At 42.1% G+C, this 19,003-nt stretch overlaps 1 protein-coding gene across 4 annotated transcripts in view; it reads left to right on the top strand.

Annotated features, from left to right (window-relative positions):
* The window catches only part of FHOD3 (formin homology 2 domain containing 3), a 363,967-nt gene that overhangs the window by 171,518 nt on the left and 173,446 nt on the right, over window positions 1-19,003 (top strand). For all 4 annotated transcript variants that reach the window (XM_070728908.1, XM_070728906.1, XM_070728907.1 and 1 more), the window contains exons 8-10: window positions 3,233-3,327; window positions 11,501-11,644; window positions 18,345-18,580. In XM_070728908.1, coding sequence (XP_070585009.1) covers window positions 3,233-3,327; window positions 11,501-11,644; window positions 18,345-18,580 — 475 coding nt within the window. The remainder of the gene's footprint in view (window positions 1-3,232; window positions 3,328-11,500; window positions 11,645-18,344; window positions 18,581-19,003) is intronic.

Genomic DNA, 19,003 nt, shown 5'->3' with positions numbered 1-19,003 from the left:
TAGCAAAAATGTTCCCCAAAACTTCTCCGTTATGTTGGAAATGCAAGAAGGAAATAGGGTCCTACTATCATCAATGGAGGACCTGCAGCAAAGCTAGACTCTATTGGAAAATGATAGAAAAAATAATAAAAGAAATAGTTAAACAGGATATAGAAATAACCCCAGAATTCTATTTATTAGGAATCACAAATCAGACCTATAAGAAAGAAATTTTATACCTAGTTATACATATTTTAACTGCGGTTAGGATTATATATGCGCAAAACTGGAAAGGGGAGTATTGTATATCCCCAAAGAGGAAGAAGTTATTATGAAAATATTATATTGTGCTGAAATGGATATGATGACAAGACGCTTAAATGATCAAGAAGATACTGAATTTTATGAAACATGGGACAAAGTTTATATATGGATAAATAAGAAGAAACACTAGAAGGTTAAGATAAATAAATAAATAAATAAATGTGCAAAGTATTTCGGCAAAAATTGCTGTATTATGTGTTTATTTATTTATTTATTTATTACTTAGATTTGTATGCCGCCCCTCTCCGAAGACTCGGGGCGGCTCACAACACGTGGAAACAAATCATAAATAATCTGACAATTTTAAAATATTTAAAGATTTAAAAAAGACCCCATATACACAAGCATACCATATATAAATTAAACATGCCCAGGGGGAGATGTTTCAGTTCCCCCATGCCTGACGGCAAAGGTGGGTTTTAAGGAGTTTACGGAAGGCAGGAAGAGTAGGGGCAGTTCTAATCTCCGGGGGGAGTTGGTTCCAGAGGGCCGGTGCCGCCACAGAGAAGGCTCTTCCCCTGGGGCCCGCCAACCGACATTGTTTAGTTGACGGGACCCGGAGAAGGCCCACTCTGTGGGACCTAATCGGTCGCAGGGATTCGTGCGGCAGGAGGCGGTCTCGGAGATATTCTGGTCCAATGCCATGAAGGGCTCTTTTGGCGTTTCAACTCCCGGAGCTCCTCGTTGAACCATGGGGCTCTACGGGGTCTAACGCCACGGAGAGGTCGCAAAGGCGCAATCCAGTCAAGAGCCCCCGCCGCAGCCCTGTTCCAGGCCTCCGTGAGAGACTCCGCCGAACTGTGGACGAGTGCCTCTGGAATAACCCCAAGCGCTGTCTGAAAGCCCTCTGGGTCCATCAGGCGTCTGGGGCGGAACATCTTCATTGGTTCCGCCTCCCTGCGGGGGAGGATTGGAGCCAGGAAGTCAAGACGTAGTACAAAATGGTCTGACCATGACAAAGGCAATACTTCTAAGCCCCTTAGTCTCAGACCATTACTCAATTGCTCGGAAAGGAATACCATGTCAGGTGCGTGCCCTCCCTCGTGAGTCGGACCCTGTACTACTTGAGTCAGGTCCACGGCTGTCATGGTGGCCATGAACTCCTGTGCCAACCCAGAGGTTTCGCCGAGTGACGGCAGGTTGAAGTCCCCCAGGACAATGAGTCCGGGGAACTCCACCGCCAACCCGGCTACCTCCTCGAGTAGCACAGGCAGGGCTTTTGACATGCAGCTGGGAGGCAGGTACGTGAGAAATAAGCCCACCTGAACCCCTAGGTCCAACTTCATCAAGAGAGACTCGCAACCCGCAATTTCCGGAGCAATGAGTCTACGCAGGCAAAGGCTCTCCCTGGCTACAATAGCCACTCCTCCCCCCCTTCCCTGGGGTCGAGGTTGATGCCATATCTGAAACCTGGCTGGGCAAATTTCAGAGAGAGGAACACCTCCCTCCGGGCCCAGCCAGGTTTCAGTAATACATGCCAGGTCGGCCTCCTCATCCAGGATCAGATCCCGGATGAGGAGAGCTTTATTTACTACCGACCTGGCATTCAGCAGCAGCAACCTGAGCCCAGGGCCAGAGTTACACTCACCACCAGTACCCAAGATTGGGCTCACAGAGCCAGAACAAGGGACCGTTATTAAGCAACGATCCCTCGTTCCCCTGGAACGGCTAACTCTGTGGCCCCCACCATATCTGCCTCTCCCCAGCAACACAGGGATATTCCGACCCCCTGCCCCCCCAGAGATCGGTGCCCCTTCCTCTCCTGTCTCCCGAGCATCAGGTGGGCCAAACCTATCATTCACACTACTATCAATAAACTCATCCATACCATAACCACCCCCACCCACCCAATCATACCAGTCATTCCATTCATAACCACAAGTATATTTATCCCAGTCATCCATTACTTAGAACCCCAATTACGTTAAAAATCAATTAAATTAATAATAGTATAAAATGGCAGTTAATAACAATTTAAAAACAATACCATTAGATAGAATAAGTTGCAATACCATTAGATAGAAGTTTGTTTCAGCAATATATTAGAATTAGTTTATATACATAGAATTACTATAAGAAGAACTTTGAATTTATGTTAGTACTAGTTTAAATATGAAAAACTTTAATGCAAAATTTAACAAATTATTTCTTAACATTTACAATAACGAATTGTATTTAAATATGTATTCTTTTTTCTGTATTCAAATTTATACTTTTGAGATAAGCGGGGGAAATACAACCCCATCTTTTATGTTAAATGTATGTGCGTCTGTCTGTCTATTTTAAGAAAATCAATAAAAATTTATGGGGAAAAAAAGGAATATAGGAACACTAGACTAGTACTAGTCCTGGTCCTGGTCAGGTAACTGGGCCCATAACCTGTTGAGAGAGTTTTGTGCATCTGGTGGTAACCCCACTATTGGTGGTAATCCCACCAACTAGCCACAGTTAACAACTATACCTAATTGAAGTCTTCAATGAAAAACACTGCGGCAAGCATTCTTGTAAAAATATACTTTCCTTTTGTTCTTAGCAAAATGTTTCCCTAAATAAACTGTCACAATACTCTTATAGAATTCCTATTACATCCAACACTGCAACCACCCACAAAGCACTAACCACCAAACCACTAAGCACTAACCACTAAACCACAAACCATTAACTACAAACCACACCCATGCAAGGATGTTATTCTTTTTATATAGGTTACAGCCAATCAGGTTTGCAGCACAGTTAGCAAATCCTTGGTTACATATTGATTATGGCTTACATCAGTCTTTCCTAAGCTTACAGACCATTTTCTTTCATTGTAATATTACTTCAAGAAATAAACTTATTTCTGACATTCTCTGTTAAGTATTTTTATTAAAAAATAGCTAATACAGGTAAACTAAATTCTTCTCTATAATATTAATATTTCTTTGTTCAGATTTCAAGCCATGGTCCAGTGTCATGGAGATTTTGGAGGAAAAGGATGGACTTGATACAGAATTACTAGTTTATGCAATGACTTTAATAAATAAGGTTTGTTTTAATTCGACATACATATATTAAAGTATATTCAGGGCTATCTTTGTATTAAAGTTATAATTAGAAAGTTATTTTAAAGTCAACAGAGATATTAATATCAGAATGGATTTTTAAAAATGGTTTCTTCCATCAAGGTTCTTCCAAATGCTATGATCCACAAAAAACCAATTAATAAACAAGGGCAACCCAGCAGAATTCCAATCACATAATTTTAGGCATACTTAAATATATCTCTGACTACACTGATGGACAAATGTACTGCTTTCTGATCTATATTGTTTTAATGTTTTATAACCTTGTTTTTATTAAATATGGTGAAGAATACTTCCCATTTTAAAGAAAATATGTATGCATGTGGGTGCAGAAATGTATTTGTTTATTAGAATTTTTTAACAAAAATGAGAGCAAGAATAAAAGAAAAAAAATGACAGGGATGATAGGCATAGGTGGCGCAGCAGGTAGAGTGCTATACTGCCAATGAAGCTGACTGATCTGTAGGTCAGCAGTTCAAATCTCAACACCGGCTCAAGGTTGACTCAGCCTTCCATCCTTCCGAGGTGGGTAAAATGAGGACACAGATTGTGGGGGTAATATGCTGGCTCTGTTAAAAAGTGTTATTGCTAACATATTCTAAGCCGCCCTGAGTCTAAGGAGAAGGATATCGAATAAATAAATAAATAATAAATAAATATTAGGCTCTATCTAATTTTAGAATCAGATCATTAAAAATTATTGCTTTTTTCTATGTCTGAAATAAATCACTTGACTATTTTGATTTATTTCAACTGTCACTTAAATACATCAACAGTTATGAAAGAATTTGGTTCTATCATAATGGAAAAAAGAAATACACCTTTTCTGAAAATCTTTATTATTTCTTTTGTAAGCATTATAATTAGTGTTGGGCGAACCGAACTTGTATAGTTCGGGTCCATGCCGAACTTTGCGGTGTTCAGCATACCGAACCTGTACTTTTTAAAAAGTCTGTGTTCTGGTTCACCGTTCGATCGAACACCGCGATAAATCAAAAGCCGTATTGTAAGCCAAAGCCATGCTGTATCCGGGCAGGAAACGCAAGGACCGGCTGTGATTGGCCAGCCAGACGCATAGCTGTGATTGGCTCGGCGGGACACCTGACCCTGTATAAAAGGCAGTACCATGCATTCCAGCGCCATTAAATGAGCTCTGTGTTAGGTAGGGACAGTGCTGTTGTTGCTGCTGACAGGGAGAGATAGGTTGGGGAGATTTCTAAGGGCAGATCACCTAGGCTGCATCTGGTAGTGGCTGCCACTGAAAGGGGACATATCCCAACTGTGCCATTGTCTTCCTAAGTGCAGATCACCTAGGCATCCAAGACAAAAAAAGGGAAGATTTTTTTTTGGGGGGGGGGCAGTCTAACTGCATCTGGTGGTGGCTAACACTGAATGGGGACATATCCCAACTGTGCCATTGTCTTCCTGAGGGCAGATCACCTAGGCAGCTAAGACAAACAAAATGAAAGATTTCTGTGTGGCCTGCCTCACTGCATCTGGGGGTGGCTGCCACTGAAAGGGGGCATATCCCAACTGTGCCATTGTCTTCCTGAGGGCAGATCACCTAGCCATCCAAGACAAACAAAGTGAAAGAATTTTGTGTGGCCTGCCTCACTGCATCTGGGGGTGGCTGCCACTGAAAGGGGAACCAAACTTGCATAGTTCTGGCATGTGCCTGATAAATTTCACTACCTTTATCTGTGCATTTACATTTTCTGTGAAATGAAGTGCCACTAGTGCTGTCTGCGCATTTACGTTTTCTGTCAAATAGAGGGCCACTTCCTTTATCTGTGATTTTACTTTTTCTGTCCAATACAAGACCTCTATTGCTGGCTGGGCATTTAATTTAATTCCACAGATTAAAACGGGGGGGGGGTCATTTTTACCTGGCTGTTACTGCTCTCTGGCAATTTAATTTTGCGTCAATCATAGGGCCACTTCCTTTATCTGTGATTTCACTTTTTCTGTCCAATACAAACCTCTACTGCTGGCTGGGCATTTAATTTAATTCCAGAAATTAAGACAGGAGTGTCATTTTTTCGTGGCTGCTACTGCTCTCTGGCAATTTAATTTTGCATCAAACACAGGGCCACTTCCCTTATCTGTGATTTAACTTTTTCTGTCCAATACAAGACCTCTACTGCTAGCTGAGCATTTGATTTAATTCCAGAAATTAAGACTGGAGGGTCATTTTTTCTTGGCTGCTTCTGCTCTCTGTCAATTTATTTTTGGTTCAAACACAGGGCCTTTATCTGCATTTCCTTTTTCTGTCTAATAATGGGACTTGGCTTTGCCACCACTTGAGTGAGTGGTTAGAATGTTTGCTACCACCACCACTACCTCCTCCTCCTCCTCTGCCACTTCCACCTACATCACCCCCCCCCCCCCGGCAGCTGTAAAATTCATGAATGTATGTATATATTTAGGTTTATTTTTAGGTAAAAATTTGTGTATAGTTTGGGTTCAAATTCTGACAATTGGATAACTGCAGCTGCCCATCAATAAAATTAATTTTGGCACAGATGGTTTCTGAGAGCCTAAATGCATGTTCCTTCCCAGGGGGGTCACCTTGAAAAAAGCTGAAATAATTTGCATCAGGCCCTGGCCGGGTGCTATGATTGAATTGTCAGAAGTCCACACCCTGTTAATTATATAAAGCTGGCAATGGCCTGGTGCAAACCACCACCTGAGTGAATGGTTGGAGTGTTTGCTAACTCCTCCTCCTCCTCCTCCTCCTCCTCCTCTGCCACTTCCACCTACATCAACTCCCACCCCCAGACAGCTGTAAAATTCATGTATGTATGTATGTATGTATGTATGTATGTATGTATGTATGTATCAGGTTTATTTTTATGTAAAAAAGTGTGTATAGTTTGGGTTCAAATTCTGTTAATTGGATAACTGCAGCTATCCATCAATAAAATTAATTTTGGCACAGATGGTTTCTGAGAGCCTAAATGCATGTTCCATCCCAGGGGGGTCACCTTGAAAAAAGCTGAAATAATTTGAACCAGGCCATGGCAAAGGCTGGGCTCTATGATTGAATTGTCAGAAGCCAAAACCCTGTTAATGATATGAAGCTGGCAATGGCCTGGTGCAAACCACTACCTGAGTGTTAGAGTGTTTGCTACCACCACCACCTCCTCCTCCTCCTCTGTCACTTCCACCTACATCACACACACACCCAGACAGCTATAAAATTCCCAGAGTGGTCACCTTGAAAAAAGCTGAAATACTTTGCACCAGGCAAATCGGGTTCAGGTTCAGCGAACTTACGAACTCCGCCGCCAAGTTCGGCCGAATCCGAACTTTGTCGGGTTTGCCCAACACTAATTATAATACAAATAATTTCTTACAGAAAAATAAATCAGTGGATCAGTTTGCCTTCAGAAGTTGTGGGTGCTTCCACACTAGAAGTTTTAAAGAAGATATTGGACAGCCATTTGTCTGAAATACAGTATTACAAGGTTTCCTGCCTTAGCAGGGGGTTAGACTAGAAAACCTGCACGTTCCTTCCAACTCTTATTCTCTTAAAATTAAAAACTTTTTATTATGATTGTTTATGTATTTATTATTTATTATTATTTATTAGATTTGTAGGTCATCCTCGCAGACTCAGGCTTAATCAATTGATTAATCAATCAGATCAATTGGCTTAATCAATTGATTAATCAATTAATCAAACTGATTAATCCGTTGATCATATATTTTAAATGAATTTGGCATTTTATCAATCTATTGAGTACTTTAGGAATTGGGTAGGCCCACAGGATTGGGCGGCATAGAAGTCAAATTAATAAAAATAAATAATAATAATAGGAAGATGTTATATGATAAAGTTTCTTAATTAATTAATTAATTAATTAATTAGATTTATATGCCACCCCTCTCCGTATACCCGGGGCAAGATATCATTGCAAGATATAAGGTGTTCCATGTGAAACTGCTTTTTTGCAATTGATTTATACTGATTTTGTCAATGCTAAACATGTTCAAGTAACTTTAGAGTTTTGATACCTGTGGTCAATGGTAATGTGTTTGCTTTATTTTGCCACATTTATTCAACATCTATTTGCAGGTCTTTGCCATTTTAAAAAATTAGACACACATTCAGCTAGATATTTAGACAGGATTTGACATTATTTCAATCTATTGAGACTTTCTTAAGGAGCTGGAATAGGCAGGTGTTCTTTTTTGATGGTGTTAAAGGCATCACAATTCATAAATATTCCAAGTAATCCTGTGTTTTGCAATTGACTGATGGTGATATTTTCAGTGATGGTGGTATTCAGGTGGTGCTCCACTTGTTTTGGAGTACATAACTACAGTGGTACCTCTACCTAAGAACGCCTCTACTTACAATCTTATCTAGATAAGAACCGGGTGTTCAAGGTTTTTTTGCCTCTTCTCAAGAACCATTTTCCACTTATAAACCCGAGCCTCCAAAACTGTAACCGGAAAAGCCAGGGAGAAGCCTCCATGGGGCCTCTCTAGGAATCTCCTGAGAGGAAACGGGGCCGGAAAAGGTGGGGGAGAAGCCTCTGTGGGGCCTCTCTAGGAATCTCATGGGAGGAAACAGGGCATTTATTTTGCATGCAGAAATACAAATGTGTTTCCTCTGTAGCAAGTCATTGCTTTCATAAATGCAACACACTAGTTTTTTATACATACCATAAAGATAAATAAATTAGATATGCAGTGTTATCTCATTTTAGATATCAAAAGAGTTTTGTGGCTCCCAATGTTTTCTTTTCTGTAGGAAACTGTTCCAAATGGCTTTTTGAATATTTAAGATTGCCAACCCCTGACCTAGGATGTTGTGATATATTGGTGTAATGTATGTACAGATCCAAGCAGGATGACCTTTTATTATTAGTTATTCTTATGGTACAATCAACCAAATGTTTAGACAGGATTTGGCATTTTTATCTACCTATCAAGTCTTTCCCAAAGACCTTTGATGTTGATATTTGATGATGTTAAAGGTATTGTTGCAGGCTGTAAGCTGTTCTAAATAAACCTGATTTTTGCAAATGGCTGATAGTGATGTCATCAGTGCTAGTGGTGTTCAAGTGATGCAATAGTTATTTTGAGATTACATCCAAGGTGCCTATTACTTTGCTTTCTTTTACCACAATCATTCTATTTTCATATGCAGATCTTTTGTTTTATAATTTTCTGTCTGCTGTCTCCAAGTTCTTCCAAATCTAATTGTTAAGTCTGAAATGATATTTGTTGTAGATCTTACTTTATTCTGAGCCTTAATTTTCCTGACTTCATATTTGCATTTTCCGGCTATTTGATGGTGCTCTGTCTTAGTTTCACATATCTCTTTCCATTTTTTGTATTTATCCTTTTTGTCTTTCAGTTTATCATATAAATTTTTGTGCAGCCATGCTGGTTTCTTCTTGGATATTTTCTTTTTCAATTATATGATAATCTTTTTCAGAGTTTTCCAAGCTTTTTGAGTTGTTTTCCTCTTTTAAGATTTTCATCCTGGAAACTTTCCCAAGCTATCTCTAAGTTTGTTGAAATCAGTTCTTTTAAAGTTTAAGACACTGATTGTATTTTATTTTATTGCTTATGACTTCATGATATTGAATTTCAATATGATGTGGTCACTCTCATCCAAAGTATTGGCAACTTCAGTCACTCTTTGTTAGTGAGAACTGGGTCCAGTACAGCTTTTCCTTTAGTTCCCTCCTCTATCTTTTGGATGACAAAGTTATTAGCCAGATTAGTAGGAACCTGATCAATCCCCCACTTGATGCAGTTTGTCTTTGAGATAGTTTAAAAGTCTCCCATTACTACTGTGGTGTGTTTCCTATATATGTGTGTTGATTGGTTTTCATAACTTTAAGCTATTTCTTTTGCTTAGTCTCTTTTTTTTCTTTTATATTGACCCATATGCATTCTAGGAGGTTTTAATCCTTGGTTTTGTATATTTCTGTAGAGATGTAATGATCTCCTACATATAATACAACACCACCTCCTCTTTTGTTAGATCTATTTCCTTTAATATTTTGAATCATTTCATCTTTGTCATGAATTTCACCCCACCAATATTCAGTAATAGCAACTACCGTATATTATACCTGCTCTTGTGTACTAGTACTTCAAGTTCACACTGTTCGTTCCCTAAACTGTGAGTGTTAGTGTATAGGAATTTGAATCCTTTATGGCTGATCCTGGGTATATTTCCTATATTTCCTAGCTTTTATCTAGAAGCACCTGCAGACACATCAGGGACAGCGCACAACCTGTTAGATGTCAAGGTCCTCTTCAAATAGGCTGGACAAACATTAGTTAGTATCTAGGTTTTTTTTCTTCCCATCACTCTACTTCATGGCTTGATTGGAAGAAACACTTCTTTAGCTTTTCTTTGAGACTTGTCTATTGTGGTTGACATTCTGGGATAGCTCTCACTTTCCTCACAGCATGCAAGACACACAACATATCAAGGTGGTGCCTTTATATATGTGGATCTAAGCATTGTGGCCTTTTGTTGTTAGTTATTATTAAATAATTCTATATAGCATTAGTTTTATTTATTTCCCATAGAATTATTTAGGGTTGGTCATACCGCTAGCCAGATGTTTAAACTGGATTATATTATTATATATGATATAGTATGGTATTATTAAATTATGATATTATTATAACAAACATATAGTTATATAATTCATTATCATTTTTATTTATTATTTTATTATTTTTATATACATAATGTAAAATCACAACTGCCAGGTTTTTTAGTTGGTGATGGTGAAGAAAAAGTTTAAAAGGAAAAGGGAGAATGAAAGAAAAATTGGGGCCTGCAAACAAAAAAGAAAAATCTATAGAAAAAGATAACTTTTAACTTTTTTCGATAGGATAAAAATATAAAAACCAATGTCATTTGAACTACAGTAAGACATAACAAACAATACTTCTATCACCATCACTATTATCAAAACTGAGAGTTAAAATTCAGTTTTTTTTGTTTTAGCTTCGAATGTTTTAAAAAAATGAGTGGTTTTCAAGTGGAAACCAAATTAAATAAATAATAGCCAACAAAGTAGTCAATTTTGCCTTATCCTCATACTCCATTAATTTCACTATCAATTCTTCCATTGTGGGTATATGTGAAAAACAAAGTTATAATTTTTCAATCTGACTGTCAATCAAACCTTTTTAAACAAGTTGACTTCAATTGTATATTCAATTTCTTACATATTGAAATATACTTTTCCTATTATTTATATCAGCAGTCCCCAACTGATGGTCTACGGACCACTGGTGGTCCATGATAAAATTTTGATGGTCCACAGAAAAAATAGTAGCATTTTTCATATTGCATTAAATCAGGGGCGCTCAAACTATGGCTTGTGTTTCTGCAGAGAGTCTCTCCCTTCGGAGTCTTCTTGTGTGGGTCAGAAGGGGGGCAAAAATTCCAACTTGGAGTCTGCTTCAGCCTCCTGGTGCCAGGGCTTTGGGTGAAGGCAGGAGGGAAGTACCACTGGTAGCAAAAAAGCAGAGGGCCTTGTTCCAGTGGGACTACATCATGGCCTGGAACTGGCTGACCATCTCAGCTGGCTTAGCCTCCAGGCACTGATACCTGGCCTTGCATTCCCACTGGTCTTCCCTCTGCTTGCAAAGCCTATGCTCATAGTACTCAGTGAGGTACTTCTGCTGAGACCTTTTCTCTGCCAGATCCAATTTGAACTGAGTCAGCTATTTTGCCAATTCTTTCTTGTGGTGCTGCTTATCTTCAACAGCAGTTTCCTAAGGAGGCCAGGTGAGCAGACAAAGAGTGGAAGACGGAGGGCAAGTAGAGGCCAGTGAGAACCTCAACATGAGTGGCATTGAGTTGGCCACGACCACACTGTCACATGATCACTTAGCCACATCCACCCAACTGGTCATTAGGCACATCATATTAGTGGTCCACAGGATTTAAAATTATGAATTTAGTGGTCCCTGGGATCTGAAAGGTTGGGGACACCTGATTTATATCATCCCATTAACTTTCCATTCTGCAAAATTACTCCAAAAGACATTGGTGGCATATATCAAGCAAAGCATAGGACTGACCCTTAAGTCGCACTTTATGGTCTCCAGAACAAAAATTGAAATAATTCCATTTTTATTTTCAGACATTATCTGGCTTGCCAGATCAAGATTCTTTTTATGATGTTATTGACTGTCTAGAAGAGCTGGGGATGGAAATTATTTCTCGGAAGTATCTGAACAAGAAAGGATCAGATTTGGACTTAGTAGAGCAATTCAACATTTATGAGGTAATATAAAATGTCCTCCTTTACAGCTTGGGAATATTTCATAACTTTGGAAGAAAAGTACAGTGGTACCTCAAGATACGAACCCCTCGTCTTACGAACAACTCGTGATACGAACCCGGGGTTCAAAAAAAATTTGCCTCTTCTTACGAACGTTTTTCGAGTTACGAACGCCAAACCCGAACTTCCGGGTTCGGCGTTCGGAGGCTCCTGGGAAGCCGCCTGGCTGTTTTAAAAGGTGACCACCGGGCTGGGGGGCTTCCCAGCACCCCCCAGAACCCCGAACCCGGAAGTTCGGCAAAAGTTCGGGGTTCGGGGGGGTGCTGGGAAGCCCCCCAGCCCGGCTGTCACCTTTTAAAATAGCCGCACGGCTTTCTAGGAGCCTCCCGAAGCCGAACGCGGAAGTTCGGGGTTCGGGAGGTTGCTGGGAAGCCCCCCAGCCCGGCTGTGAAATGCCTCTCGTAGCAGCTGCTAGAGCCGCCGACATTTCACCTTCCCTCCCAGGCAAAAAGATGCCAGGGAGAGGGGCACGCCTTCCGTCTGGGAAGTCCGGCCCCATCATCCCAGAATGCCGGCATCTTTTTGCCTGGGAGGGAAAGTCAAATGCCGCTCGTAGCAGCTGCTAGAGCCGCCGGCATTTCACCTTCCCTCCCAGGCAAAAAGATGCCGGCATTCTGGGATGATGGGGCCGGACATCCCAGGCGGAAGGCATTCCCCTCTCCCCGGCATCTTTTTGCCTGGGAGGGAAGGTGAAATGCCGCTCGTAGCAGCTGCTACGAGCGGCATTTCACCTTCCCTCCCAGGCAAAAAGATGCCGGCATTCTGAGATGATGGGGCCGGACTTCCGTTTTAAAATAGCCGCACGCATCTTTTTGCCTGGGAAGGAATGTGAAATGCCGCTCGTAGCAGCTGCTAGAGCCGCCGGCATTTCACCTTCCCTCCCAGGCAAAAAGATGCCGGCATTCTGGGATGATGGGGCCGGACATCCCAGGCGGAAGGCATTCCCCTCTCCCCGGCATCTTTTTGCCTGGGAGGGAAGGTGAAATGCCGCTCGTAGCAGCTGCTACGAGCGGCATTTCACCTTCCCTCCCAGGCAAAAAGATGCCGGCATTCTGAGATGATGGGGCCGGACTTCCGTTTTAAAATAGCCGCACGCATCTTTTTGCCTGGGAGGGAATGTGAAATGCCGCTCGTAGCAGCTGCTAGAGCCGCCGGCATTTCACTTTCCCTCCCAGGCAAAAAGATGCCGGCATTCTGGGATGATAGGGCCGGACTTCCCAGGCGGAAGGCGTTCCCCTCTCCCCGGCATCTTTTTGCCTGGGAGGGAAGGTGAAATGCCGCTCGTAGCAGCTGCTACGAGCGGCATTTCACCTTCCCTCCCAGGCAAAAAGATGCCGGCATTCTGAGATGATGGTGCCGGACTTCCCAGGCGGAAGGCGTTCCCTTCTCCCCGGCATCTTTTTGCCTGGGAGGGAAGGTGAAATGCCGCTCGTAGCAGCTGCTACGAGCGGCATTTCACTTTCCCTCCCAGGCAAAAAGATGCCGGCATTCTGGGATGATGGGGCCGGACTTCCCAGGCGGAAGGCGTTCCCCTCTCCCCGGCATCTTTTTGCCTGGGAGGGAAGGTGAAATGCCGCTCGTAGCAGCTGCTACGAGCGGCATTTTACCTTCCCTCCCAGGCAAAAAGATGCCGGCATTCTGGGATGATGGGGCCGGACTTCCCAGGCAGAAGGCATTCCCCTCTCCCCGGCATCTTTTTGCCTGGGAGGGAAGGTGAAATGCCGCTCGTAGCAGCTTCTGGTCGAGGCGCCTGGAACTCTTAGGCTCAAATCCCAAAATGGCTCAGTGGAGGTGGGAGAAGAACCCAACAACTATTTCAGGAAGGACCATTCTTGGGCTTAACTTCTTTGCTCATGCTGTAAATGTAGGTGATAAACAATAATGGTGATAGTACACATCCTTGTTTTATTCCAGCCATCTGTGTGAAGGGTTCCAATGTTCCTTGGTTTGTTCTAACTACACGTCTACAATCACTGTATAAACTTCTGCATAAAATATTTCCTAGAAGACACTGGCATTGCTTTTCCCTTTCTCAGAATTGCCAGGAGAGGCCTGTTATTGAAAACAATGACAAAATAGGCTAAAGAGTTCTTATACTTGAGTATAAGTCGACCCGATTATAAGCCGAGGCACCTACTTTTGTCAGAAAAACTGGGAAAATTTATTGACTCGAGTATGTCAAGGATGGAAAATGCAGTGGCTACTGGTAACTTATAAAAATGGAAACCAATAAAATTACATCAGTTGACACATCAGTACATTAAATGTTTTAGAATATTTATTTCAAAGAAAACCAGTAAACTAGCTCTGTAAGTTTAAAAGAGGATAAACAGGTATATGTCGCCCAAAGACAGGTATAGGCAAAAAAAATGCAAGTATTTACCTCAATCCCCCGCTGCTCCCGCTGGTTTGGGTTAGGGTTAGGGTACTTGGCCTCTCCTTGCCTCAAAGAAATACAATTTCCCTATTTACTATTACTGAACATCCAAAATATACTATTTAATTCTATGTATACAATATATGCCATATATGTACATACATATTACACACAGGCATACAAAAATATACCATACATTATCTACTATATACCGTATATACTCGAGTATAAGCCGAGTTTTTTAGCCCCAAAAATGGGCTGAAAAACACAGCCTCGGCTTATACTCGGGTCATTGACAAAGTCACCACACGAGGGCGCCATTGCTTGAACCAGAGCGAGGAGGCACCAGCTTTTGTCCCCTCTTGCATGCCGTAGTTCCTCTCCCTGGCTCAAGCAAAGAAGGCAGCCATTTGCAATGGTGAGTCGGATTAAAAAGGCCCCCTGCTGTCAGATTCTCCTCCCCCTCCTTTGAAAGGATTTAAACTGTTTAAAAAATGGTATTTTGTGGTAGTTGCTGTCCTTGCTTGGATAGGATCTAATAATGTGTTATGAGGCAGAGCTAGACAGGAATTCTTTTTCTATCTGTCTATCTTTCTATCTATCTATTTTTCTATCTATCTATTTTTCTATCTATCTATCTATCTATCTATCTGTATCTATTTCTTTCTATCTATCTATCTATCTATCTATCTATTTTTCTATCTGTCTGTCTATCTTTCTATCTATCTATCTATCATCTATCTATCTATCTGTATCTATTTCTATCTATTTTTCTATCTAACTATTTTTCTTTCTATCTATCTATCTATCTATCTGTATCTATTTCTATCTATCTATCTATCTATCTATCTATCTATCTATTTTTCTATCTGTCTGTCTGTCTATCTATCTTTCTATCTATATCTATATCTATCTATCTATCTATCTATCTATCTATCTATCTATCTATCTATTTTTCTGTCTGTCTGTCTGTCTATCTATCTTTCTATCTATATCTATCTATCTATCTATCTATCTATCTATCTATCTATCTATCTATCTATTTGGTTTTCTATGCTGATAACCTCACAGCAGCTAATGCTGAAGCTCTTCTTTGGATACACTTATTTGTTTGTTTGTTTGTTTGTTTGTTTGTTTGTTTATTTAATTGGATTTGTATGCAATCCCTCTCCAAGGACTCAGGGTGGCTCACAGCATATATAAAAACAGAACAATAATGTAAATCCAATTAATGATGAGAAGGAATCCAGTTTTGAAGGATTTTAACTCTTAGGTTTTAGCTTTGTTCCTGATCGGGCTACTTTTTTTACTTTTTAATTTATTGTTAATATTGTTAATTTGTTTACCCTCTTTTAAATTTACAGAGCTAGTTTACTGGTTTTCTTTAAAATAAATATTCTAAAACATGTCTCAATTAATGTAATTTTATTGTTTTCCATTTTTATAAGTTACCAGTAGCCACTGCATTTTCTAACCTCGGCTTATACTCGGGTCAATACGTTTTCCCAGTTTTTGTGGCAAAAATTGGTGCCTCGGCTTATACTCGGGTCGGCTTATACTCGAGTATATACGGTAAACTGTATGTGTATATACAGAGAGAGCGAGAGAGCGCTCTTTTAAAATTATATACATACAACCTCACTTACTGTGATAGGAAAAACAAACCCAGAGTCCACTTTCCACCACACATTTAACCATAACTAAAACATTACACATGCCTTCAGATTTACTTCCCTAGCTTGTACGTCACTGTTAGAACTAGGAAATGTCATGGATTGAGTAAAATGTGGTGATTCTCACTTAACAACGCTTTTGCTTAACAACCAAAATTTTGGGCTCAATTGTGGTCATAGGTCTTTCTTTTTTTTCTTTCTCTCTCTCTCTCTCTCCTTTCTTCTTTCCTTCTTCCCTCCCTCCTTTCCTTCTTCCCTCCCTCCTTTCTTTTTCTGTCTGCCTGTCTTCCTTCCTTCCTTTTTCTTTCGTTCTTCAGTCCCTTCCCTCCCTCCTTTCCTTTTTTGTCTGTCCTCCTTCCTTCCTACCTACCTACCATCTTTCTTTGTCTGTCACTCTTCCTTCCTACCATCTTTTTCTGTCTGCCTGCCTGCTTTCCTTCCTACCATCCTTCTTTTTCTTTCTTTCTGTCTTCCTTCCTAACATTTTCCCTCCTTCCTTTCCTGTCTGTCCGTCTGTCTTTCTTTCTTTATGTCTGTCTTTCTGTCTTTCTTCCTTCTTCTTTCATAGGTAAATTACACAGTCAATACTGTACTGTTTGTTATTTATTATTTATTTATTTATTTAAGGTTACAAAACAAATGAAGAATCATTTTGAGTATTCTCAAAAATTTCTTCAGTGGGATCCATAGCTTAGCTGGCAAAAGATTTTTCACCTGGCAGGCGCCTTGGTGCAATGCAGGCAGAAAGTGAAGTCCCGGCAGATGGGTGACTGCTGAGGACCACATGCTCCCATCTGCCCCTTGCTCCGGCCGTTTTAGAGGACCCCCCACTGCCTGCTCTGGTAATTTTCTTTTGGAAAAATTCCTTGCTGCAATCCCAGCTGCTCAGTTTTTTAAAAAGCTGAGCGGCTGGGATTGCAGCAAGAAATCCCAGAGCGGGCAGGGGAGGTGCCTTCACGGACACAGTCACCTTCCTTTGTGATTGCTGCCTGCTTGGAGCCCCTACCCCCATCACCACCAGGTTGCGATTCGGTGGCGCTGGTGGTGGTGGGTGCCTGGGGCCTGGACGTGACATTCCCTGGAGGAACAATGCGGCAGCGGCAGCAACTGCTGAGGCGGCCCAGTGGCTTTTCTTAGAGAAGCAGCAGCACCAGGAATGTCATGTCTACACCCAAGGCACCCACCGTCGCCACCACCGCCAAATTGCAAGGCTGAGGTTTCTCGCTTATTTTGAGTGGGGGATTTGTCTCCTGCACCCAGAGCCACGGCATCCCTCCCCCTTGCCCTTCATTTTGCCTTTATTCCTTTAGCACCAGCCGACATTTCCCCCTGGGCATCTGGCCACCTGACGCCTAAGCCATCCCCAGTTCCAGCCATCCTGCTGCCTTCTCCAAATCTCTCCAGCCGCCCAAGACTGCTCGGGGAAGCAGCCGGTCTTCCAGCAGGGAAGGGAAGGTGCAAGGCTTGTCTGCCGGGGGAGAGGGAGGGGTGGGAAGGCTCTGCATGCCGGCTCTTTCTCCAGCCTTGGGCGACTGGCTGCGGCAGGGGCCTCTTCCCGGCTGAAGCAAAGGCAAGCACTCTCGAAGTGGTCGGCGAAGGGCGCTCCGAGCAAAGCGGCTTCAGACGGGGAGAGGTGGCACTTGCCCTGCCCCTACCGCAGCCGCTTTGCTGAGAGCGCTTTCGCTGAGCGCTTCGGGAGGGTCTGCCTTTGCTTCAGACAGGGAGAGGCGGCCCCTGCACAGCCCCTGCACAGCTCACTCGCCTGAGCCGCCAATGCCCGCCGGTCTCCCGCGGGCGGCCCTCTGCTCCGAACTGGAGTCCCTGCTGGCACTTGGGTCATCCCAGCGCCTGAGCACCATCAGTGACTTGAGAATAAGTCAAGGTCCGATTTTTCAGCACATTTTTGGTGCTGAAAAAATTTACTTATACTCGAGTATATACAGTAATTAAAATATAGGCCCCAGATTTTTCTTATACCTCTGGAGGCCTTCTGGAGGCTGGAAACGGCCTGTTTCCCAACCTCTGGTGGACCCAGTAGGTTCGTGTTTCGCCCTGCCCAGGCTCCAAAGGCTTCCCTGGAGCCGGGGGAGGGTATAAACAGCCTCCCCCATCCTCCCAGAGGGTCTCTGGAAGCCAAAAATGCCTTTCCAGAGCCTCTGTGTGTGCCAAAAATCAGCTGGCCGGCACCCACATGCACATTGGAGCTGAGCTAGGGCAATGGGTCATGTGCCAGCAGATATGAATCTGCATTCCACCTGTGGCACCCATGCCATTGGTTCGCCATCACTGGTCTAAGGGTTAAGGGGACATTTTTCTTGTGTACACGTAGAAGATGAAGCATATGTTATATTGGGAATTTCTACAGGGACAAATTGATTTTTCAACATTTGTAAAAAGCATCTGAAATCTCCTGTTGTCCTGCAAAATCCAGATTATTAAAGGTTTGATAAAGAACAATCATAAAAAGACATTTTGAGATGTCTTTGTGATACAAAACACATCCACACACATGTGTGTGTGTGTGTGTGTGTGTGCGTGTGTGTATCAATATGCATTATTCCCTACACTTTGCCTTTCTTTTTTCTTTTTTTAGATGACATTGAGACATGAAGATGGTGATGATAGTGGAGAACCTCTTCCTATTGCCTGCAAAGACAGAAGAGCCAGTCTTGGTTCCAGTGAACGAAGGGGGCTGGAACGTAGGAAAAGCAGGAGGCATTCCATTCAGAGTGTCAAGAATGCTTTATCAGCCCCTGCTAGCCCCTGCACTCATTCAAGCCCTAATTTCATGTCTGGCCATAGACAGAGCACTGAAAAATATAGTCAGAAGTAGGTATAGAAACAAAAAGTGTTCCTAGTTTCTTTTTGCCTTTTATATTTTCAAATGTCCATGACTTCTAATTGACTGATATAACTTCACACCCACAGTTCTGATCCATTTTGTTGAAAATGACAAACACTTATGTAACATTTTGGCCATATGCTATTTGCTCAGTTTCAATAAATTTCATTTATTGGAAATGAAATAAGGCAAGCTATTGATTCCTAGGGCAGTGATGGCGAACCTATGGCACAGGTGCCACAGGTGGCGTGCGGAGCCATATTTGCTGGCACGCGAACTGTTGGCCTAGCTCAGCTTCAACATGCATGTGTGTGCCGGCCAGCTGATTTTTGACACTGGGAGGGTGTTTCTAGCTTCCAGAGAGCTTCCAGGGAGATGGGGGAGGGTGATTTTACCATCACCTGGCTCCA

Source organism: Erythrolamprus reginae, chromosome Z (genome assembly GCF_031021105.1).
Source record: "Erythrolamprus reginae isolate rEryReg1 chromosome Z, rEryReg1.hap1, whole genome shotgun sequence".
Taxonomy (NCBI): Eukaryota; Metazoa; Chordata; class Lepidosauria; order Squamata; family Dipsadidae; genus Erythrolamprus; species Erythrolamprus reginae.
Note: the sequence above shows the minus strand (reverse complement) of the source record. Positions and strands in the feature narration are given on the sequence as shown.